This window comes from Bolinopsis microptera, chromosome 2 (genome assembly GCF_026151205.1).
Source record: "Bolinopsis microptera isolate Bmic1 chromosome 2, MBARI_Bmic_1.0, whole genome shotgun sequence".
NCBI lineage: Eukaryota > Metazoa > Ctenophora > Tentaculata > Lobata > Bolinopsidae > Bolinopsis > Bolinopsis microptera.
Genome location: NC_087073.1, coordinates 13,459,183 through 13,484,893, shown reverse-complemented (window position 1 = coordinate 13,484,893; position 25,711 = coordinate 13,459,183). Strand labels below are relative to the sequence as shown.

At 35.9% G+C, this 25,711-nt stretch overlaps 1 protein-coding gene across 1 annotated transcript in view; it reads left to right on the top strand.

Moving 5' to 3' along the window:
• Window positions 1-25,711, top strand: part of LOC134826218 (platelet-activating factor acetylhydrolase IB subunit beta-like) — a 77,665-nt gene that overhangs the window by 48,786 nt on the left and 3,168 nt on the right. The window contains exons 2-3 of the mRNA XM_063838513.1: window positions 17,248-17,345; window positions 25,377-25,455. Coding sequence (XP_063694583.1) covers window positions 17,314-17,345; window positions 25,377-25,455 — 111 coding nt within the window. The 5' untranslated portion in view covers window positions 17,248-17,313. The remainder of the gene's footprint in view (window positions 1-17,247; window positions 17,346-25,376; window positions 25,456-25,711) is intronic.

Below are 25,711 nucleotides of genomic sequence, written 5' to 3'. Positions count from 1 at the left end.
CGAGCTCTACAACATATCTCAAAATCTCAAAATCGACCTCGGACCCCCCCCTGTGGCCTTAAACGAAGTTACACTGACTGGCAATGTATACGATTGCCGTCTCCCTCTCTCACCCCTGACCGCTATCAGGGTGCTCCTGATGATTGAGAATCTAATCCTGGTGCGCATGTAACACATAATAGCCGCATAGTCTAGGGCCTGTCGTGATATCATGGATCGCTTAGGTTCCACCAGGATCTGGTAGTCCTCATAATTCTGCGGCCTCTATGTTTCGTCATCTCGCACAACTCTTTAAGAATCTTGTGGATTTGGCATGTGAAAATTTGCAGCCTTCCAGACATTGATTGGGTTAACGAGGTGTCGTACGTCACCTCAAGATCGGGTGATAGGGGGCTGACCAGGCCAGAACCCAATTGATTGGGTCTGAGGTCACGTGATTATGAGCCTGAGGTCACGTGACTATGACGTCACCAGACGTAGACCTTCCTCTCCGTTTCCCGCTCATTGGACCAGGTGAGCTTGCATGCATGTGAATGTGGGTGTAAGTATAGCTGTACTGTAGTTGATACCTAATTAAACCCCTATAGAAACCGAAAATTTATTTTCTGGCAGAAAGCTAGAAATTGACCAAAATATCGTCATTGTTTTAAATTTATTTTGATGACCATTCCTGACCTAAAATCGCACGAGAAATCGATTAAACTTGGTTTCAGAACTCAACAATGCTTCCTTATGCCTCAAAATCCATGTTTTATAGATACAATCAACATCTCGATCCTGTAGTTAAACTTATTACTTAAAGGGTTCAAGTACAGTTACGCGGTAGACAAACTAAAACAAAATTGTATGTTTATAACCTACCAGGACGTGCGCCGAGTTAAACTCGTCGAAGGTAATATTTGGAACAAATATTTTAAGAGTATCACCCGTTAAAAACAAAACACCAGTTTAATTGTCCTTTTGTCTGAACCATATGGTTAAGTGTAAGCTGTATACAATACGTCAAATAATCATATCAACGAATCGTATCAAAGTCCATCATCAGTTAGTATCATAGTAGAGATCAGAGCAGAACGAAGGAACCTGCTTGCTTGCGGGAAGCTTTTCTGAAATATTGTCGACAGGTTAAAATTTTTTAGCGTAATCTTGATTAAAACTGCTGCCATTGGTCGATATAATCTATCAGTAGAATAAGCTGTTGCAATTGGCCACACATTGTTAACTAATGCACCCTACTAACGCGTGTCTTACTCCGCAAAACCATCCAAAAGCTATACAATAATCCTACCTAATCTTACACTCAGCTCTTATGGCTATTCTACACTCATACTAGAACATTCTTAAAGATCGATTATTACGCTAAAACTCTGCTGTGTACAGCTTATTGGCCACTGTGTATGTGCTCGTAGTCATATATGTGTGAAAAGATGCCGATAATACTTCCAGATTATTTCTCGAATAAATTCATAAGTAACCTTATAAAATAAATCATTATATTAATATAAAAAGTAGTTGTCTTTTCCATTTATACTGTACCAATCGCCGACTCACTTTTAACATTTAGCATCACCAGCGCAACTTGAATTTTATTAGAAATTGTTAACAAAATATTTTACGTAAGTAGATCTGCTGGATTTGCAAAGTCCTAGTTATAACCAAAGATGGGCACCTTTTTAATTCATAACATTCCCAGGTGGCAGGTAGTAGGTTTACGAAAATTGAAATAACAGACACTTAAAAAAGCTGCCCAACTGAAATTGCACAAATTGCAATACAACTGCCACATAACACAAGGTTTTTATACATATAAGTTTATTTAACGGGTGATACTCGTAAAATATTTGTTCCAAATATTACCTTCGACGAGTTTAACTCGGCGCACGTCCTGGTAGGTTATAAACATACAATTTTGTTTTAGTTTGTCTACCGCGTAACTGTACTTGAACCCTTTAAGTAATAAGTTTAACTACAGGATCGAGATGTTGATTGTATCTATAAAACATGGATTTTGAGGCATAAGGAAGCATTGTTGAGTTCTGAAACCAAGTTTAATCGATTTCTCGTGCGATTTTAGGTCAGGAATGGTCATCAAAATAAATTTAAAACAATGACGATATTTTGGTCAATTTCTAGCTTTCTGCCAGAAAATAAATTTTCGGTTTCTATAGGGGTTTAATTAGGTATCAACTACAGTACAGCTATACTTACACCCACATTCACATGCATGCAAGCTCACCTGGTCCAATGAGCGGGAAACGGAGAGGAAGGTCTGGTGACGTCATAGTCACGTGACCTCAGGCTCATAATCACGTGACCTCAGACCCAATCAATTGGGTTCTGGCCTGGACAGCCCCCTATCACCCGATCTTGAGGTGACGTACGACACCTCGTTAACCCAATCAATGTCTGGAAGGCTGCAAATTTTCACATGCCAAATCCACAAGATTCTTAAAGAGTTGTGCGAGATGACGAAACATAGAGGCCGCAGAATTATGAGGACTACCAGATCCTGGTGGAACCTAAGCGATCCATGATATCACGACAGGCCCTACGCATAGTCTTCTCCTCTCTTCTGGGATAGTTTTTCAGCGAGTCTCTTGTGGTATCTTGTGGCTTGTGGACCCCATCCGCCATTTGTTGAGTATATAAGTGGGGTAAAGGTGCCTTTTTCCACCTGGAGGCTGGATGATTCTGTTGTTGTACTTTTTCATTTTCCTCATTTCATGAGCTTTATAGATCTGTTCCATATCTTTTTTGTCATATGTGGGTGAGTTGGGGTGGGTAACACAGACATCAAAGAATGTTCGTTCAAATGTGCTCCAGAGACCTCGTGAGGATACATCAGGTGCAGCTCTATCAGCATTGGTACCAACAATTTCTTCATTATCAAGGGGTATTAATGCTGGCTCAGTCACTACATCTCTGCATACTTCACGCTGCAGCTCTGCAGATCAAGTGATGCAGTTGGCACAGAACAATTGCAATCATGAGCAATAAATATCATCTATCCCTCGTAGCTCTTCTCTTTGAAAGGCATGTGAACTCATGAAAACTATATGAAATAATTAAAAGGGCGAAACAATAACTATATGAAACAATAACTTTATGAAATTAAGGGGGGGGGGGGGGGGGGGGGGGGCCAATGGGTATTATTTTGTGAAACTTGATTTCGAGATAGCTTTTTGATTGAAATAAATTTTCGTGCACATACAGAATGAATGGTTAATAATTTAATATATATGTGGACCAAGCTCTGTGCACGGGATGCTTCCTGGAAGAATCCAGTTCTTTTAGCAGTTGACCAACAAACTAGGACCAGTGACCGAACTTTTGAGGGGGTCCCGGACCTGAACCGCCAAACAGTGCCCGTGGCGTGGGGCAGCCACAAAAAATTTAAAAAAACTGAATTTCTAACATAATTTTGATGTGAATAAATGATGCAAAGAATTACGAGGATCTAATCAAAACCGCTTATTTTCATTGTGTAGAAGTTCAGCCATGAAATATATATATTATATAAGCGTAACAAAGTAAACGATGTTATCGTCAAACTAAAAGTTTCAGTGACATGATTACAATTAAAATGGCGAACATTATACAGCACAGTGCTCCTTTATCAAACTATTATAATTAACAATTAACAATTACTCAATACTCCTAAAACCCATAAATAACCACAATTCTTAATGCTTATAAAGGGTCTTGCGCTACTGGAACAGTCTACCACCACTTGTGAAAGCTAGTGAGTAGGTTACTGGATTCAAAAGTGGATTAGATGCCTTTCGGCTTGATGGATATCAGGCTAATAAGCTTGGCTACTACTGGGAACTGTCATATGACATCTTTGATAGTATAGATGAGTCTGTGTCTTTAAATAGGAATAGATATATAAGTTATATGAAAGAGAATCCAATGATAGCTAAGAGGAAGAAGGTTAATATCAAAGGTATTAAGTTGAATTTTGTATAGTTTGTTATTGGCGGCTGAACTGTGGCAGCTAGATTGGACTCTGATATTATGTATAAGCAAATTTGTATAATGTATAATTTTTTTGTGTTTATCATACTCTGCAACTTGGTAGCGCGGCTGACACAAAAACAAAATGTTGGCCTGGCTTGTGCTTAACCTAGTTAATAACAGGCACTCTGATAAAAGCCGTCTGGAGAAACTCTGCAAAATGTTCATTGTAGTCAACGGGCACAAAGAAGCATTACTAGCAATTGTGTCCTTTACCCTCCTACATAATTTGAACATTTTTGTGGTTAACTCATTGAACAACATCTGAATTAATATGTATTTAGTATTAAAAGATTCAGTAAGTTATCTTTTCATGTACGCTGTACACTGTAGTTAGTAAATGCAAACCAAACTTTCTCGACCAGCCGCGCGCCGAACCAGTGTTGCACTAGGTAAACATTGTGTATATTTTGTACATTTTTGAGTGTAAATTAATTTATTAATTTATCACAAATTATTTTATTATAATAAAAACACTTATATGTGAAATGGTTATTTTGACTTTAAATATTTGAACTAATATGAATTGATTGTGGGTATGTGGGTATAAAATTAAATTTTTTTTACTAAAATTTGTTTTACTAATTATATGGTTTTAAACAGAGATTGTTCATTTTCTGTGAATGTCTTGTTAAGATGCCCAGAGAGGCATTATTTATAATGTTATGTTATGTTAATAAATTGTTTTAACTAAATATGTCTTTAAACTAAGAATTTCCTAGAATGTCTACATTTAGAGATAATCTCAGATCTTTTATTTATTGAATCTGGGTTCTTAAGGATGTGTAGCTTTTCGTCTAGGTAGAGGCCCGATGCCCCGCTCCTGCCTTATATTTGTTTGATTTAGTAATAATCTTCCAGTCTATGCTATATTCAATGATCTTCTCCTTGAGGTCCCATATCAATTTTGATAACTCGGTAACTCACTACTCAGTCTGTACTTAGGATTTTTGAAAAATGTTGGAATAATGTTCCAACAGATATACGAAATCTGCCCGATGTTAAAAGCTTTAGTGATTCGTATAAGAAACAGCTACTCTCATCTATAACAACAGACCCTAATTATACCGTCGACAATTCATATGACAAATTTTACACTGCAATCATAGTCGACGATAACTAAGTATCTTCTAATTCTATTTAAATCTGAGGCATATGTAATTGATGTATCGAAAGGATATTCCCTTTTTTACCACCTTACCATTCTGATTGATTTTTCACATGACTGACATGTTTTAACTGGAGAAGGGGTTCGCACAGTGGTAGTTTTATAAACCACTTTTAATTTATTGACCTATTATACCTAGTGGTAGTTTTATAGACCACATTTAATTTATTAAATTATTATACTTAGTATTTATTTTTGGTGACTGTATCACCCAGTTTTAACATTTGATAATTGTACAGTTTATTGACGACACATTGACTGAATCTTATTTTATATTCTAATCTATATTCTAGATATTTTATTTATTTTTCAACAGACGACAACTTCCTGTTTTTTTCTTCTATATTAGTTACTCATATCTCTTGTACAGACTGTTTTACAAGGACATTGACAGATGATACTCACATTAGGCATTCATTATTGCATCTAAATTATTTCACTTGCATTAGGTTTAGAAATTTATTCTCTGGTTAACAGATTTCAAATGTTTAATTAATTTGTAGTATGACAGTAAGGTATATAAGAAGTTATTTAATTTTGCTTGGGCTATTATATTGACTATTGAGGTTTAATGATGAATATGGAATTTGAATTTTATACAAATTTACACTATGTGGTTGGGGCATTTTGCATAGTAAATATGGTTACTACTCCTATATATCATATTACTTGATTGGTATTCGATTTCTGATTATTTCCCTAGGAATATGATTATTATATCTCAATTTGGCTTTAGGTAGGGGTGCCCCGCTAAAAGAACTGGATTCTTCCAGGAAGCATCCCGTGCACAGAGCTTGGTCTACATATATATTAAATTATTAACCATTCATTCTGTATGTGCACGAAAATTTATTTCAATCAATATATATATATACAAATTTAAACGACCGGTTGAGTCAGACAAATGTTTCAATCATGATACAAAACCATGATATCATCAGTGGCAACTGAGGTAGGAACTAAAATTAAAATTACAAAGCTAAAAGTTTACATTTAAATATTCACTCGGGATATAAAGTGTTGTTGTTGTTGTTGCTATTCCATTTCTTCCAAAGCTGGTGGAACGTGCCATTAAATTGGCACGCTGGATCCTGATGTCGGTTGATGGTACCATTCCCTTAACTAGCAGGAACCCGTCTAACCCTAAAGTGGTGTCAAGACTCAAGAGAAATATTACCTATTTAATTCGCGTTTTTGACACCACTTGGGGGTCCAAATTTTGGGCTCTAAAACTCCTATTTCTTGGCCAATTTTTTATTTTTTCATGCTGATTTGAAGGCCATTAAAGCATTTGACCCAGTCAAAAAAGTTTCAGTTGTATATCTTTTACGGTTTTTGCGGAAAATCGTGTTAAAGTTGATGCCATGTTGTCAGTAAAATGGCACGGAACCATATACCTATATATATATCAGCAATAGCAGCAAATCTGGGGAAACTTTGGAATACACCAATTTGAAGCATTTAACCCCCCCTTAAAAATCAAAGATTATGAATTTTAGTAATCTGATTATTTACATAGGTCCAAAAATGTCATAGCTTCATGATAGTGCAACGAAAAAAATCTCAGAACATTTTGGTGCTGAGTTAGGTGGTTAAGTAGTCGAAAAATGACTGATTTGTTAGTGGACATTTTTTATACCTCTAACACCCAAACCCTTACTACAGTGAAGATATAAGTACTACAGTTAATATTGATGGTCATTATTGAACAAAAATGGTTCATTGACACATAGTTGAAGAAGGAAATTAAAAAAATTAATAAATGTGGTCTGTGGAGTGGTTTATTTGTTTATGTTATAGTGTACGCGTGTGCGCGCTAGCGCGTACTTAACCATCTGTAGGCCAACATATTTAGTCTAGGCTTAAATTCTTTATATATTATGTCACCACTATGGTGCCCAATACTTTTAGTGAAGGTTTGATGTAGAACAGTTAACCACCAACTGTGGTATATCAAAAAAAAACCATGTTTGTACGCGTGCGCGCGCGCTAGCGCGTACTTAACCACCTGGTATGGCACAGCATTGAAATATCACCATAATTTCAAAAGCAGAGGTCACCATTCAGGTGCCCAAAACTTTTGACTATGGTCCCAATACCATAAAACCTTAGATGTGGCCTCAATGTGGTTTAAAACATGTTTATTTTGGACTTTCGGTCAACAGAAGCCATCACAAATTAACCATTATTCAGCAACCTCCGAACTTTTTGTGCCTTATTTTGTTTTGATATTTGATTATGAGAGATAGCTGGAGGATAATAAGTGATTTTAAAGATAATGCAACAAAATGTGTGGCCGTATGGTGGTTTTAAAACGACCAAAAACACTGATTTTGGTCAATTTTAGACCTTTATTAACCATGATGGACGCAACATAGGACTCAGCAATGTTTCTGGTCATATAAATGAGCAGGTAGTTATATCTAGATAATGTAGCATGGCCAGCTATAGCTTTACAAAGCTAATATGTGCTCTAAAAATGGTTAATTAGTGCAAATATAGGGTATTTTCGAGACATTTTAACCACCATAGCTGCACATTGATCATAATGCATGAACTTGGGGTCAATTATGGATTTGCAAACAATTATACACTCATTTGGATAGCAAACCATTATCTGAAGTTCATATTGTGGTTAATTTTCACTTTAATAGATGCCTTGTTCAACAGCCTAGCAAGTAATATAGCCCTTTTAACCACTTTTATGACAACATTTCTTGATAACTTTTATCAAGACCCTTCAAATGTCCTTTGTTGACCATAAAATGTTGACTAAAATCATTAATAATGTTTTGATTGGTGGTTAACAGCAAATTTTGACATTTTAACCATCTTTTTAGCACTTTTTACGAATATTAACCACCTCAAATCAACCATACTATTAAATTGCACATTTGTGATAAAAAATTATCATCCATGCACAAATGAACAACCACCACTATACATCTATAATCAGAGCAATATTTATAGCTCACCGTTCATCTTCAATTTAACCACCATTAGGACCACAAAATGCCCCCCATGAGGTTTGAAAACTTTTGTGATAGTTGCACCATGATATGATCTCAATATAATGACTACTCAGTTCATAATATCATATCTCAAAATGGTGGTTAACCCTAAAACTGGTATTTTAACCACCATAGTGGCCACATAGATGACCCATTAACCACAATTATTCAACATAACCGTACTGTAGTGTTTTGTGCACCAGAAAAACATCACTCCAACATTGAGATTAACCACAATGAGCTGCAACATAATGTTGAAGTCAACATACTCAAATTGTGTGAAAAAGATCAATGTCCACCAAGTTTCCCCAGATTTGCTGCTATTGCTGATATATATCGTCTCGCTTTATATATATAGTAAGATGTTGGCACCTGAAAAACAAAGTTACTGACCTGCTCAACAGGTTCCCCCTCCACTGCCAGCTCGATGGTGTGTCTCTTTCGGTGTAGGGTTGCTTGGACGCACATTTACTGGCAAGTGACCATACACTGTGTCTTTTCAGTGTTCAGAATAAAACAAATATTCAGAATAAAACAAATATTATATTCAAATCTATTTATTCAACAATAATAAATCATTATAGGGACCTAATTTGTGACTTGATCGATATGTTAGGGCTATTCTGTTAGCTGATGCTGACAGGCACCGCATGGGGCAGAGACTTAGGACCATTTAAATGCTGGAGGCTTACAATGACCCTTTTTGAACCCCATGGCAGTGCTAGTTTTATTATGGTACAAATTGTAAAGCGAAGTTATGAAAACGATCAGGTCACTCCTGTTTTACACTATCAACAGCTACTTAAAACAACCTAGATTGTACAACTCACTTTGAAGATTAAACTACGATAAGTGATGAGTGATTGGGCTCATTAAACATTTTAGTAGCAGAGACATGCGGATCAGCTTCTTGAGGTTCTAATAGTTCATTCAGACAAGAAGTTTTACTTTTGTTGATGTTGATCTTCAACCCAGCATAAGAGCTGTAGTGAGCGACGAGGTCAGTGGATTCTTGCAACCTGTTTTCAGTATTATCCATCACTGCCATATCATCGGCACAGTCAGTGTCCATAACAAATTTTGTACAGAGTAAGCTTAAGCCCAATTACGGTATAACTTAATTACCTAATCAATTTTGCTAACAAGATAAACTTTAATTGCTTGATAACTCATATTGTATACCAGAGATCTTGAGGAAATTGTCACAAAATATGGTTTCTCGATACATTTGTATGCAGTCTAGGTAAACTATAGGTAAAAATATAATATTAATCATAAGCTAAAATGTACTAATCTTTGTATTCTAAATGGGGAAAAAGAAGAAACATTGTCAGTCAGCCGAGAAAATTGTCAGTCAGGCTATATGGCAGCTTTGTAGATGTTGTGACTATGCTAGTAGTGGTCCCAGGCTTGCGACTGGAATTGCGGTGTTAAATCGATTTAATGGTACCAACGATCCACCTCCCACTTGTTGTTTGGTACTTAGCATTAGTAGTGTTAGCTGTAGCCATTTATAGCAAGAATCTTAAAACTAAAGGGGATGACAAGGAAAAGAGGAAGGAAAAAGAATAACGGGACAAACAATTAATTAAAGTATTCATAGGAGCATTAGATATTGTAATTACAAGCTTCAATAATAAATCACTGACTAAAACTTCTAATTAAAATGACACTTGGTACGCTCGCCCATTTTCACTGGTCAGTCTGAACTTCGGTTTAGCACGTTGTACACTTATTCACCTAAGTTTCAGAATTTGTTCAGTTTAGCAGAGTTAGTACCCGTGTTTCAATAAATCAAAAGGTATCAGGGGAGTTCTTTAATAATGTTACGGTCATCTAGAATACCGAACTTCCTGAAAACGTTATCATATTTCCTCAGACAACGTTTAATGCCTTTAATCAGTCTATCACGGCTATATCCTCTATCAATTAGAATTTTGAATATTTTGTGAAGATGGGAGGTAAAGATATCCAATCTAGTGCAAACATTACCATATCTAAGAACTTGACAAGAAAAAACGTTGTAGCCAACCTCGGTTGGGATGTTACTGTGAGGAAATGTAAGGGATACAACATGAAAATTAAAATCATCAGTTTTGTTATACACTGATATTTCTAGTCCTTCTGTGGAAATATTAATATTTAAATCAAGGTAGTTAATGATTTTATTATTGGAACCAGCTCGCTCCATCTCCAATGAATTAGGATAAATATCTTTAATCAATTTATGAAAGTAAAGGTAGTTAATAATAGATAAATCGTCAACATATCGTTTGTTATTGGATAATATCTTTGCTAATCCCATTTTCTTTTCCTGAAGTAAACGTTTCATATAATTAAATTCCTTTTTGCCAACAGTGAGATCAGCTATAGGGGAACTTGAATTTCCACCCATAGGAATACCCTTGGTTTGTATGAATACAATCCCACCGAAGACGACATAAGTGTTATAAATAATAAATTTAACAGCCTCTTTTAGGTCATCTTGACTAAAGCAGGCATGACAATCATAGGTTTTATTGGAAAAGAAACATGTATTACTGTCTCTTTTAGAAATACAAATATATCTATTACGGTCTGAAAATATTAAATCAACAACTTCATTAATCATATTCTCTACTTCAATCAAGTCTAATCTGGTATAAAGAGTAGTAAAATCATATACTTGTATATTATAAACATCGCTATTTTTGATAGCTTCAAGGAATTCACTTGAGGAATCTATGCTCCAAAACATGTTTATACCGCTGTTGTTGTAGATTGCCTCGCAGTATTTCTTGAAGTATTTCCTCAAAAGTTTCAGACAACAGTTAACTTGGACGTTAAGTTGTTTCGTAACGCAAAAACGGGCACCTGCAATGAACCTCGCCTTGTAAGGGTTCTTATGAAGCTTAGGGTTCCAGAAGATGCGTGCTAGTCGCAAGTTTTTATCTTCAACTTGTACATTAAATCTCTCCTTTAGACTCTCAGATATTTTATTGACATAATGAGTCTCGTCTTCGCTACAGGGTTTATATGTATCATTACCTATACATTCTAGAGTATTAGGATCAAAACCCATTTCATTGACAAGAGTTTTTACATAAAACTTTTTACAAATAAATGAAAAATTACCAGAAGCTTTGTCGATACTACAAATAATGTATTTACTTTTCAGCAATTTAAGACTTCTTTTAACATCATCTTTTTCCAGTGTGTTTTCATTTATTTTAAATGTTTCAGGAAAGTTTTTCTTGTAATATTCAATACGATTGGAAACTATTGATAACACTTTTTCCTTCCAATCGCTGAACTTTACTTCTTTTTGACAGTATTTTCTACTTTTTGATTTTATAAATTTATCGACAGCTTCGGTAACTGACATATATATCTCATCTGGAGATTTAAATGTGGGAATTCTGTATTTACAACCGTAGGAAAGTACTTCCCTAAGTTCAACATTATCAACAATATCTAAATTACCAGTAACTACATGTCCATGAGGAGGATAATTGAAAGGGGAGGAGTGACAATCGCATGGACTACCTAAAATAGATTTAATATCAGAAATAGAAAGTTTCTTTAAGAATGAAGCATAGTTACAAATAGAAAGACTTATAGGATCATTATACTCATAATAAATCTGTAATGGTGTAAAAGACTGAATCAAAATGGGAAGCAAATCAATGACTGAAGTGTCAGAGAAAATAGATTTTAGGTTAAGATTATCAATGAATTTGCAATTAAATGGAACAATTATAAATTCTCTATTACTGGATTCAGATTTGTTCTGATGGTATTTGGGGGAAAATGTTGAACAGAAAGAGGAACATACGTTGTAAATCAATCCTGAATTATTTTGACTCAAAGAGTAGAGAGTGTCTAAATCTGATAAGCTATAACATTTTAATGTTTTGTATATGGAATGTTCTGAAAAGATGTTATCTTTCAGCCTGTTAATATCAGACTCTATGGTATCCAGAGACTTCTTAGGCTGAACTTTCTTCTTTCCATTCCCTCTGCCACGTTTGTATCGAGCAATCTGTCCACTAAAATAATTCATAACCCGATCTTGGGAGATGTTGCCCGTTCCTTTCTTCTTGTCATTAAGACCAAGAGGGAATGCTGTCCCAAGCTTCTCTATCCAGTAATCCTCCAGGAGAAGTAAATCATTTTTGACATCGGTGGACATGTCAGAATCAACATAATCTACAATCTGTATGGAAGCATCTGAGAAGACGTGACCAGGAATATTAAAATGTTCATATAAAAATGTGGATGATTTGGCTTTGACACAATTTCTGTGGCTATTGACTCTTTTATGAAGTGGTTGAGTTGTTTCTCCAACATATTGTTTTTTACAGGTAGAACAGGTAATAACATAAATAACATTATTAGTTTTACAATTAAATATAAAATTTGTATGTCCAAAGATAAAATCATTATTAAAAGTACTGCTCCTAAATGTATTAACAGGATTAAAACTGTTGCAAGTGAGACAACCTCTACCATTGCAACATCTAAAAGTGCTAGAAAAGACATTACTAGGGGTTACCCATTTATTCAAGGATTTTGAGAAAAATTTACCATTACGTTTAACACACAGGTGTACTTTGCTTTCGATGTTCACAGTTCTAATCCTGATTTAACAGCTGTGAAAAATTGCTTTCTGGAGATAAAGCAATGGATGACAGTTAACTTCCTAAAACTGAATGATGAAAAAACAGAGTTCATTGATATAGGACCATATGTCAGCCCAATCCAGACAATGGATTTAGGAGACCTCTCAATCTGTCCTGTTAGCAAGGCCAAGAACCTGGGATTCCTTTTCGATCACCAAATGAATCTGGACTCTCAAATAAATGCTGTGTCCAAAGTATGTTATTTGAATCAAAGGGACTTATCAAGAATCGGTTCAAAGCTTTCCCATGAACTAAAAGTTCAGTTAGTTCACTCCAATATTCTCTGTTTCATAGACTACTGCAACTCAGTCTATTATGGTATAACAGAAAAGAATCTCCATAAGCTACAAAAGATACAGAACAATGCTGCTAGATTTATTTTTGGTCTTTACGGAAAAAATATACGTGAACCTATCATGCCTTACCTCAAAAAGCTCCACTTTTTACCTGTTCGGTTCAGAATCAAGTTCAAAATATCACTTCTGGTCTTCAAGTGTCTTAATAACATAGCCCCTCAGTACTTACAAGGACACATCAATCTAAGGGAAGTACGAAGACAAAGTTCCAGACTAGATGATGACTTTTATTTGTTAAAAGTTCCTCCTGCTCCTCATTTCAGACGAACGGATGCTGCATTTATGTTTTGCGGACCAAAAATTTGGAATGAACTACCCTACTCAGTGAGATCATTATCATCTGTAGAATGTTTTAAAAATGCTCTAAAGACGTTTTATTTCCACCTAGCTTTTGATAATATTTCTAATATTTGTCCATAAAGTCTGAACTGATATGAAGGTGCATAATTTTGGGAACTTCATGCAAATATTTGTTCATAAAATCTGAACTGATAAAAGTCCATAATCTTGGTATTTCAACACTAAGTCTCGCTTGAATGACTTAAATGTACATCTTTGTTGGGTATATTTTAATGTCGAAGCGTGTAATAAATGTTAGAATTTATTTATTTATTTATTTAACTTCGTCAATTTTTATTCCGTTTGGCATAATCTTTTCAGGTCATATTCCTCATTTAATGAATATTGCAAATTTAGTATGTTATATATTCCAATAGTATGTTAAAACGGAGTTCCTAGCATGTTCACAAACATGTTTATAAACAATTCAATGTTGATTGGGTGTGGCCTCTATTGATGAATCCTTGAATGAGTAGGTACAGTTTGTCATCTGCAAAGCAACAAGTCTCATTTATATGAAACAAAGTGTAATAAACTTTAACCTGACTTTTCACTTGAAAATTTCTCATATTCTATAAAATTTCTCATATCCTGTTAGAGTTTGTGATTGAGAAACCAAGCTCATAGTTTGTGTTTCCTCGACAAAAATTGCAAGAAGATCCTATTTCTATCAACACACTGTCCAAGCTCAAGGGAAAAATTCATATAAATTCAATATTCACTGATATTGAATTACATCAAACTAATTTCTATCCATGATCAGATAGACCAACACTTTTCTTTATATAGCCTCCAAACTGTGGAATAGCATACATAAACGGATTCTAAATGAGAATGGGGAAATCCTCACTACTTCTGTATCTTTGGTTAAATTACGCTGTAAAAGTATCATCCTGGGATCTCAATCCATCAACAATAATAACACCTGGACTTACCACAACTTTCACATCGCCCCTCACTCAATCACAGACCAAACCATTTCATCACTCACTCACCAAACTGCCGACCCAATATCTATTGAAGTGGCGAAAATTTTCTAGACAAATGATATTTCGATATTATTGCTGCAGCAGATACAAATACCAACATTATTATATTACCAAACGTTTGAACCTTTAAATTAACTAGGAAAGTCAATCCTCAACTTGACTTTTACTGTTTTAAACAGATATGATGATATTAACTTAATTTATTATTTTTTAAAATTTTTTTATTACATACTCCTTCTTAGTGTGGTGACTTGGGGTCCATAAATATAACAATACAAGCTGATAAACCAAAAAGAACAACTGGGGTAGGTAGGTAGCCCTGGTGGGTGCGTAAACTTTACGGTCTGCTCTCTCCAAGATCAGCCTGCTTCTCCATTTTACCGTGAAGCCTAATTTCTAGTTTTTATAAAATATACAATGCAAGTGCAGGTTTACTAATCTTAATCTACTTAACAACTCAATAGCCCAAGTCACCATACCCGTAGTATATTCCATGGTAATAGAAGAGCTTTAAGGGTCACGAAATCCTCTCCGAACCTCCACGTGGTGTGGCCTGGTTGGCACTAACGGGTGGTGTGCTCTCTTGTTGAGCACAAAGGTTGGGCCTTGCCAACTCAAAGTTCCCATAGGAATCAGGAAGTCAACACTAACAGCTACCAAGCACCAGGAAATTTCTCTTTCAGATATCAGGTTACAAGATAGTACACACACAAATGACGATACATTAGACACAGATACCTAGCTCTAAGAGCTACTAAATCACCAGGAAATTCTCTTTCAGCTTTCAGGTCCCATCGAAGTCACCCACCACAGAGCTAGGGATTCCAATTCGCTCATCCTGACTACAAGGACACACTGATAATGAGTAGTCCTGGCACTTCTCCCTCCAGTAACCACTTTTCAGGTCTTTTCAGTTAAGACAGCTAATGCGTAAGGGCTGACACACGCTAGACACAGGCTCGTGATAAGACAGAATTAGGGATTTAAACTCTGACTACGAGGACACACTGATAGCGAGAATTCCTGGCACTTCTTCCTCCAGTAACCACTTTTCAGGGGACCGGGTTAGCTTGGCCACACTCTTCATTGAAGTGTGACTGGACGCTCTACAATCATCTAGTAGCAGCAGAGTTTGACTGACACCCTTACTGGTTCTATTCAGTTTCTACAGCAGAAGATCTCAACACTCGAAAACAGTTCATCTCGGACATCCTGCAGAGCTGCTTTTTCACAGCCTGCCCCATTACACGGGGAACCCTTAGATCTACAGTACCCTGGTGGCGAGCATAGCTCACTAAAGCATAGTGGACCTCTTTAGTTCTGAGACGCAAAGCTAACCGGATCAGGAATAAACATCAATGCAATGCTTAGGGGATGCAAATAGAACATACAATGTTTATCGAATGCATTACTCAATCTTTTGATTCATTTTTTTAGCTCGACGTTACATGGTAACATTTCAGGACTGACATTCCTCCTTCAGGTTAATTGAGGAAATCATACCCGCTATTTGCGTTATACATGGCAAGTATCTGGACTTATGATAACTTAGGATCTCCATCAATCATAAATTCCTCTCAGATTCCCAGGCTGCATTTATAGCGCTTAACAGCACCAGTTTTAACTCCAGGTTCGTTCTGAACATCTCAGACCAACTCACTAGGTATTCACATCGAGTAGGACTTCGTTCCAGGACATTAAGGAGTATACGGTAAAGAACTAGCGGAAGAATTCGCAAGGGACGACCAATCCAACAACATCCCCATAGGACCAGAACCCTTACTCCCAAATAGGCCACACTCAGTGACAAAGGAACATTCCACTTATGATGTTCCTCCACAAATTAAATACAGAAACTTTTATTTTTCTGGAACTCACATCAGATGGCTAACATGGTCGCTTTCAGAATAGGTCACAGCCCACTAGTTTATTTTCAGAACGTGGCAAACAACGTCAACTTCAAGACGCAAGATTGCGAACACTTTTCAGGAGAAGCAGCAACATCCCAGCACCTCCTCTACAAGTGCATCCAGATCATGACGTTCAGAATGAGGATAATTGGTAAACTCTACCTTAACAACAGTAAACTACATCATATCTTCAAATTTGTGGAACAGTCGACAAGACTGGATAGGGAAAACCCTTTTGGGTAACCTCCTTGGATTCTTCACCAGGAACTTTCGCTAAATCCCATACTAGGAACTCAACCTAGGCCCATCTCCGCATAGAGACATATCTCCCAGGCTTTGACCTTGCTCGGAAGTCCCTTGTCTACCCGCAGAAGTACTACAACGGAAGTGGGTTTGCTCTGAGACAGGTAGTGACAGCTTCAAGACTCCAGGGGTCTGTTGCATTGATATTTATTATTTTATGATTTCGTATATACTTTGGGAGTCCTGGCGTGCAGCTAGCAGGAGTTGCATTCTGTGGGCACGGTGAGAAGGCCTCCATCTTAACGTAAGAGGCCAGAAACCGTTGACCAGAACAGAGAGAGAGAGAGAAGAGCTTTAAAGTTTTTCAAATTGTTGCTATAATTGATTTAAATAAAAATTTGTTGTTTTCTTGAAAAATTTGTTGTTTTCTTGATATCATGTTGATGACTGTAATACTAGTTTATAGCTCATTTTTTAATGTCACGAATCTTCATTTAAATCTTTAATGACGAACTAAACTTTATTCTAACTGACATTTAATCTTATATTATAGCCCAGAATGGTGAAAGAGCAGCGGCTATTAAGACGAGATTAGCCTCAAATACAAAAAAACTTGAATATGGTGTTAAGCGCAAAACATAAGGATGAACTGTAAGTACATTAATTCATTCAATTATTTTATGTTTAACTTCTATTTCTATCTCATTCTGATCACTTGATCACTGTAAATTCGTATTAACGAGTACTCTGTACTATGTGTTCAGTATAGTGATTAAGTGTGAAGTGTCAATTTTTTAACATTATTTCTTCACATTATTTGTCATATGAGGAGTTATTGAGGACTGCTGTGTTGATTAAAAATTCGTGTAGATTAAAGGTTGATATTAAATACACAATCAAGTCAAAAACATTAGTTAAATTACCACATATTGTGTTCAGTAAAATATGCTATTATAGGAAATTAAATAAATGCATCGCAATTTTTATCGTTAAAAAATGTGTATAGTTTCATAGCATTTATAGTTTCATAGTACATATATCGCTATAAATGTGATAATGTGATCTTCAAACACAACTTTCATATTTCATTTACGACTTAGGTTCACGACTTTAACAGATGAATTGTTATTCGTTTTGGCATAGTTACACAGCATAGCAACCCTTATCTAGTTCTAATGTACCGTCACAATAGTGACTTTAATATACCCTGTATAGGTTAACCATGTACTTGAACCATGATAACAATATATCTGTGTACAATATACTGCGTACAATACCTCGTACATATTAAATATCACAGTGTTTTACACGTGTAAGATGGTGATGAATCCTTGAGGTGCTCAAGACAATAACGACACTGTTATCATACAATTTGTTACACTAGCTGGATACTATATGTTTTGTAATTAGTTGACTTTCGTTTCATTTATCTGTCTACTGTTACTGACTTACTAGCCTGCTTATCTGTAGATATCCCGCTACATTTATATTTCATGTTTCATCCATAACATGTTTCATGCATTACAACCCTTATAATATACCCTGTAATATAGGTTAACAGTTTGTGTAACCTCCCCTATTACCATTACTCGTAGACTTGAAATAAAAGTTACAGCAATAACATTGTGTACTATTATATTAGAGTGTATTGTATTGTGTATTATATTGTGTATTATATAATATATAGTGTATCGTATTGTATTAATTAACAGACCTTTGAGCCACATCAAACCGAGATTCCGTACGTTATGTACCAGTCGTTTCTCTTTGTACTATCGCAGTATTACCACGTTTTCTTACTACTGTATAGCTGATGTTTGCCTTACGATATCAGTAGCTGTGATCCTTAACTTGACGAGAACGTCCTAAACTTACAATAATAAGACTTTCAGAGACTAAGTGGAGGTTGTATCTTTGTTTACAATATTGTTATTCTCGCAATGCTTATATCTTCACATCACAGTTACTTCGGTTACTTTCGTTCTAACTTCTGAGCATTATCTAGAGATCTTATTTTGTTAACAATATGTGAGGGGATTAAACTTCAAGTTTCAAAATCTGAGTTTCCTCCGGTGAAATGGAAATAGTGAGATTGGATACTTATAATTCTTGTACGGGCTGTACCCAGTAGTTAGTATACCTAATTACTTTTATAAAGAGTGATATTATGTTAGTATAGAGAACTTGATATGTTCATGTTGGGTAGGCGGATAGTCAATCAGTTCTATCATCTTTGGGATCCTTCATATATTACTTAAGCCAGCTTTTGTCGATTTAGACACCCTCTAAACCACTTAACTCATAGCTATTGTGTGGAAATAATTCTATTGTATTTGTAAGTTTAACCAAACCCCCTGGCCCTAAGTTAGCCATAGGCATAACAGTATATATTGTGAATGAATTGATCCATTTGCAGAGTTTTGGTAATATTCCTCTTTTATCGTTTCAGAACATTCATACAGATAATGTTGCACTCAGCACCGTTTTTTTGATAAAATAAGTGGCGGAATGAAGCCGGAGGGGACCTAGAAGTATTGCTACTGACGTAGTAGTATTGCTACTGACGTAGTAGTATCGCTCCTGACTTAGTAGTATCGCTCCTGACCTAGTAATATTGCTACTGACCTAGTAGTATTGCTCCTGACCTAGTAGTATTGCTACTGACGTAGTAATATTGCTACTGACCTAGTAGTATTGCTACTGACCTAGTAGTATTGCTCCTGACTTAGTAATATTGCTACTGACCTAGTAGTATTGCTCCTGACCTAGTAGTATTGCTCCTGACCTAGTAGTATTGCTACTGACGTAGTATTATTGCTACTGACCTAGTAGTATCGCTCCTGACCTAGTAGTATTGCTACTGACGTAGTAGTATTGCTCCTGACTTAGTAATATTGCTACTGACCTAGTAGTATTGCTCCTGACCTAGTAGTATTGCTACTGATCTAGTAGTATTGCTCCTGACTTAGTAGTATTGCTCCTGACTTAGTAGTATTGCTCCTGACTTAGTAATATTGCTACTGACCTAGTAGTATTGCTCCTGACCTAGTAGTATTGCTACTGATCTAGTAGTATCGCTCCTGACCTAGTAATATTGCTACTGACCTAGTAGTATTGCTCCTGACCTAGTAGTATTGCTACTGACGTAGTAATATTGCTACTGACCTAGTAGTATTGCTACTGACGTAGTAGTATTGCTCCTGACTTAGTAATATTGCTACTGACCTAGTAGTATTGCTCCTGACCTAGTAGTATTGCTCCTGACCTAGTAGTATTGCTACTGACGTAGTAATATTGCTCCTGACCAAGTGGTATTGCTCCTGATCTAGTAGTATTGCTCCTGACCTAGTACTCTAGTAGTATTGCTCCTGAACTAGTAGTATTGCTACTGACCTAGTAGTATTGCTCCTGACCTAGTATTATTGCTACTGACCTAGTAGTATTCCGCCTGACCTAGTAGTATTGCTCCTTTCGCCATCTTACTTGATTGCTTTCTGCGCTAAGTGGTTTTGTTGTTTGCTCTCTCTGAAGAGAGATGATTGATTGGATTGGATCTTCTTAACGAAGATATAAGGAAATGCATTCAAGGATTTTGTTTGCTAACAAAAACCAAGCTTAATGAGCTTGCCACTTCAAACTTTGAATACCGTAGTAAACTGCCAAGAAACACTGTCTGGCGGAATTTGAGCGGAATATTGTGCATGTGGTCTATAGTAACTATGCAGGGAATTTCTGTTTTCAGCTTTATTTGTTTCGTTCCCATTGTGTTGTCCCTTATTCAGGCAACTTGGTGCGTTGTACTTTAAAACACTTACACTATATAAGTATATTTATATACTTATAGTATATTTATTGTTTACCTTTGTCGATTTGCTTCTTTAGGCCTCAACTGTGCCCCAAGTAACTTTTTGTCCCAAGTGTGTCCCAAGTGTGCCTAGCTAGATTACCAAATTCCCATATACTTATATAATAGTGTAAATGCTATATTAATACCATGCTATATAAGTCTCTTTGAAAACTTTATGAAGGTAGTTTTGATCATATCGATTGTATATTTATAGTTCACGGAGCGTGATCTCATTTCGCAACGATCGATTTTTGTTTGGCAATATTTCATTTACTGAGTTTATAGTAGAGTTACGGTTTCTTGGAGGTGTTTATTTAAAGTCATGTCTTATTTCTTAATGTGTTCGATGTCTGGTACTGAGCAAAAGTATAACGACTAGCTAACCAAATGTTATGCTCAGAATTTTACTAAAAATTGTCGTGCATTTAAGCAACAGCTCTGTTCGAATAATAATAATAATTAAAAAGAGTTCTTTTATAAGTGGAACTTTTTACTTCAGACACTTACAACATCAGCTATTCTATGTGATTTGGTTATAACTTGCTAGTCTATGCGGCTTATTGCGGTTTTCTCCCTTCTTGATTCTTCTCCTTCATTAAGACCTGCACTAATTTCGTTAGCTGCTTAATTTATACTTCTCTCTGAGTATGGCTGTTATATTTCTCGCTTATTCTCTGTGAGGCTGATGTAGCAGTGGTACTGTGGTACTGTGTCTGTAAATGTGTCTCCTGTCGTTGTGCTACTCTTCAGATTTAGTGAGACTTGTTTCGAAGGCTATCACTTCTCGTTCTGCAATAGCTTTTCAGTATAAAGTTAAGTATCAGTTAAACTTCCTGCTTAGAGCAGTCGACACATTTTTCTTTATTAATTTTCTAGTTGTAATTATTTATCACTCTTATAAATGTGCACAAAGGCCCTGGACACTTAGAGTGTAATAATGTTACGATATTTCTGTGAAATACTTAATTCACCTAGTAAATTTCAGCCCCGGAGTTTATTCCTTCATTATTTTAGTGTACCAAGTTGGATATTTAAGAGCAGTAAAATTTCGTAATGTAGAAAATATTATTTGATTTATCAGTGCTACCCCTCACCACCGGAGTTAGATTAATGAGTAGATCGTCCCAGATTATGATAACGAAAACTGAGATTTTTGTTGGCAATAGTGGACTAGTGAAGTTTCCATCGGACGATGTTTAAAACTGATTCAGTATTATTAAGACTAAATCTCAATCATGAGTTGTTGTACCTTTATGCCAGTTTTCAAATCGTGTAAACGTGTTATTATTACTTAATTGTTATAACAATTAAGTAACGTCAAATATTTTAGCTATCAAATCGTTATATTACATAATCTCCTATCACCACGTGGTGCCCATATAAGGAGATGTGGATTGTTATATAATTATAGGGCATAGTCCCACAATATGGAGCTGTTTCACATGAGATTCTGTTACATTGGCTGTCCAGTGTGTACAGAGTTTCAATTAAATGTGCCATTCATGTTAGCATGACACCCAGTTTTGCAACCACAAGCCACTTTTTATTCAAAACACCCAGGAAAATTGGAGTCTCCTCCTAATTAATATTAATTATCAATTACATCTGTACTTTAATTCACTGGCTTCTCCTACCACGTGCCCCAAATCACCCACCTTGATTGGTCGAATTAGTGCACCAACATGTTGAGCCTTAACAAACTCTTCATTATTGGATAACCAAGTTTGTGCTTCGCTCAGCATTCTCTATACACCTGGTAACACGTAACTCAGTAACACGTAACTCGCCGTGTTTCATTGTTGCTAATTTTGAAATGTCACATTGGACCTGTTCCTGTGGTTTTCAGTTTTGCTTTTAATTTTGTTCCAATTTTCGAATTTTTTTCGAATTTAATTAGTTTCAATCTGTTAGGTCATTTCGTTAACTTTTGATCCATTCATTTTATGTTCATATTATTATCATCGTTAAATCATAATGCCTACAACTTTCCGGTGACAAAATACCAAAATAGATTTTCGCGACCAATTAACATTTCAAAACACGTATAACAGCAGTCTAGGAATGTTTTGACAGCTTTAGTTAATTTGTTTGACATTCAATTCTGTTACGTTAAACATAAGATAAAATATGCACCATAATATTTCAAACTGTGCAGCATGTATATACAGAAAGACGCTGTGTTACTTATCACATTGAAACCGGTTAAAACTCAACATAGTTTGACAAAGTGTTATCACCATGTACTACAATATGTAGTATACACAATCCTGTATAGTGGTTTAGTGTTGTAGGAGCACTGCACTGTGTAATATGCTACTCTCTGTGTAATATGATACAGTGGCAAGTGCTAGACTATATTTGGCAGGAAACAGCAGATGATCTACTGTTTCACTCTCTCGCACCCGGCAAAACCAGGGGGGGGGCAAGATGTAAGGCTTATTCTAAAAATACGTGCCCCCCCCCCCCTATATGCTGTTTCGTGTTTAAGTGTATAATAATTAATAGTAAGGAATGAACATGCACTTGAGAAGAATGTGAGAGTGCTGTACAATGTGTACAATATAACTCCATCATGTATAATGGATAAGATACAGTGTATTAGTGTATATAAAGACTGGTTAACATGAGAGTGGTACTTTGTAGGGGGACCGTGTGTAAGATACCCTGTCACTCTAAGAGAGGTAGTTGAATTGTGTAGCTGATTTTATACTCGTGCTCCATCTTTTTATAGATCTCTGTGTATCTTGCAATACTTTTTATGTTGTTATGTTACATAATAATGCTACATCGAACATATCTTGTGATGTGACCTTGGTGTGACACAGTTTCACAGTAACTGCCTTCGAGATGAGTTAAAAACAGCAATGTTATGATCTCCAATGTTGAAGTATTGGATGATTGAATTGGAGTTGAAATGTAATATATAAAACCTTGGTATTCCCTACACATTTACTAAGACCAAGTGAGGAGTAAGAAACTATTTCACAGTAGGTTTATTGTATTCCCTACTCGGGATATTCGTACAAACCACATGGGATACTAGCTGCAAACCAAAACACACTGGGTGATTTACCTAGTTGTTTAGAAGTTCAGAAAGAGGGAGCTGGAGTATGTGTGTATTTACCCTCCGCAAAGTTATCTTTGTTTCTTAGAAACATATTGTGGTAATTATGCTTGTCAGATGATACAACGTGGAATTCATGCTATTTAGATGTTTTAAATTGACGATAAAAACAGAGTAACTTAGAATCATTTCATATGACTACTGTCGTTCTGTTTATCTTGCTACTCGATTTATCGCGATGCTTGTGATATGTTTGATAAAACACGACCAGTCTTTCTCTTAGTTTGGCCTAGTTGCAAAGTAAACTTGGTGTAGTGATAAACTCGAAAATAGAATTCTGTACTTTTCTCAGAAGCCATTTCTCAGTAAAGTGCTATTGGGATACTGTTTCTTGTTAGGAAGTTCTCATTCGTGTAACCTTCACACGTTCATGGTTCCACTCTTGTCTTCGTTAAAGGGAAACTGAACATACCCCAATGCAACTAGTTTTTAGGTGATTGGCCAATCAAAACTCAAAATAATTGTTATGTGTCAAAACTAATATGGTTCACCTGTCAGCTTGCTACCGGTATTCAGACATACATAATGGAAATCTTTATAGCCGGTGATTTTAACCGGTTCCAGAGAGGGCAGCAGTATGCACGTGATATTGCACGTGGTATTGCACTTGATATTGCACGTGGTATTACACGTGATATTACACGTGATATTCCACGTGGTATTACACGTGATATTTGACGTTCACGTGATGTTACAAAATATGATGTTTTGAGTCCTCTCCAGAAGCTTTAAGAGCGATAACATCACAATAAACAAAAATTATCTTTGCTTGTTATTTAGACTTGGCCCCTTTATGGCAACCGACTAGATTAGTGGTGTTCTGAAAACATTTTGTACACCAGATTTCTTAAATACGACACTCCAGTTAGCAGATAAGTTTGATAAATTCTCGCCTATCTTTTAACAGTACCTTTATAGTTTATAAGATCGCAATCTTATTTTATAATTGGAGAATATAGTAAACAGTATGATAGCGGGAGGTAGCAATGATGGTATAGACTTTCCTCCTCCTGAATTTGTGTGAGTGTAACTTATCATTATCACGTAACTGATTATCATACATGTAACTAATATAACAAAATATTATCCGTGTAACTAATGTAACTGATTACTATCCGTGTAAATTACATTGCAGCACACTTTTCTCATACCTTGTGTAATTATATACCACCACACCTCGGTTTACTGTAAACAGTTTCCGAAATGGACACGATATCAGATAATTATTTACAGCTAGTAATTACCAAGTACGTGTCATCAGTCACATCAAAGATATGATCTACATTACCAGAAACACGCAAAGCTCGTCAGTCGTCATGACATGACCCATCGTGTTAATTTTAATTGACCTAAAACTAATTGCCAACGTGTGCTTGTGATACATCAAAAAGAAGGCCACCAAATCGCTGTTTTCATTCACACACACATGTGATTTGTAATTTTTAACTGGCGTTACAATTTTGTGATGAAATAAAACGCTAAAATATGCCGAAACATAATTCATATGTACATGCTAATGTATTCGACTGCATAATATGTAATACAATTCACATATTGTACTATGCTTCCCAAACAATGGGTATTGTTATAATGAATTGCCCATACTAAGATATTGTACACCAGCTGGTCCAGCCTTATACAGAACTCATGCCTTCCTTTGATTATCTTAACTCCGTGTTTATTAGATTCGGTACTAACAAATTATTTTCAGGAATTGTGCTATCGCAGATTATCTGAAATCCTCTGGTTACATTGAAGCTTACAATCATTTTGTCCAAGAAGCTGACTTGGTTAGTATAACTATTTGGGTTATTATTAATTGTTTGACAGCTTTGATTATAATTTACGGATATTCGAGTAAGGCTATTTCTGGCTCCATAGTGCCCCTCAGTCACAAATCTCCAAAAAGCGAATACCCGTTTAAAATTGGACGTTCATTTTGTATCACGTCCGCGCAAATTAAACGCGCATTATACGCGCGCAAATATCAAATTTTTGCATCGACATCCGAATTCCATGAGCGGACTCTGGTTCATGTTTCATAGC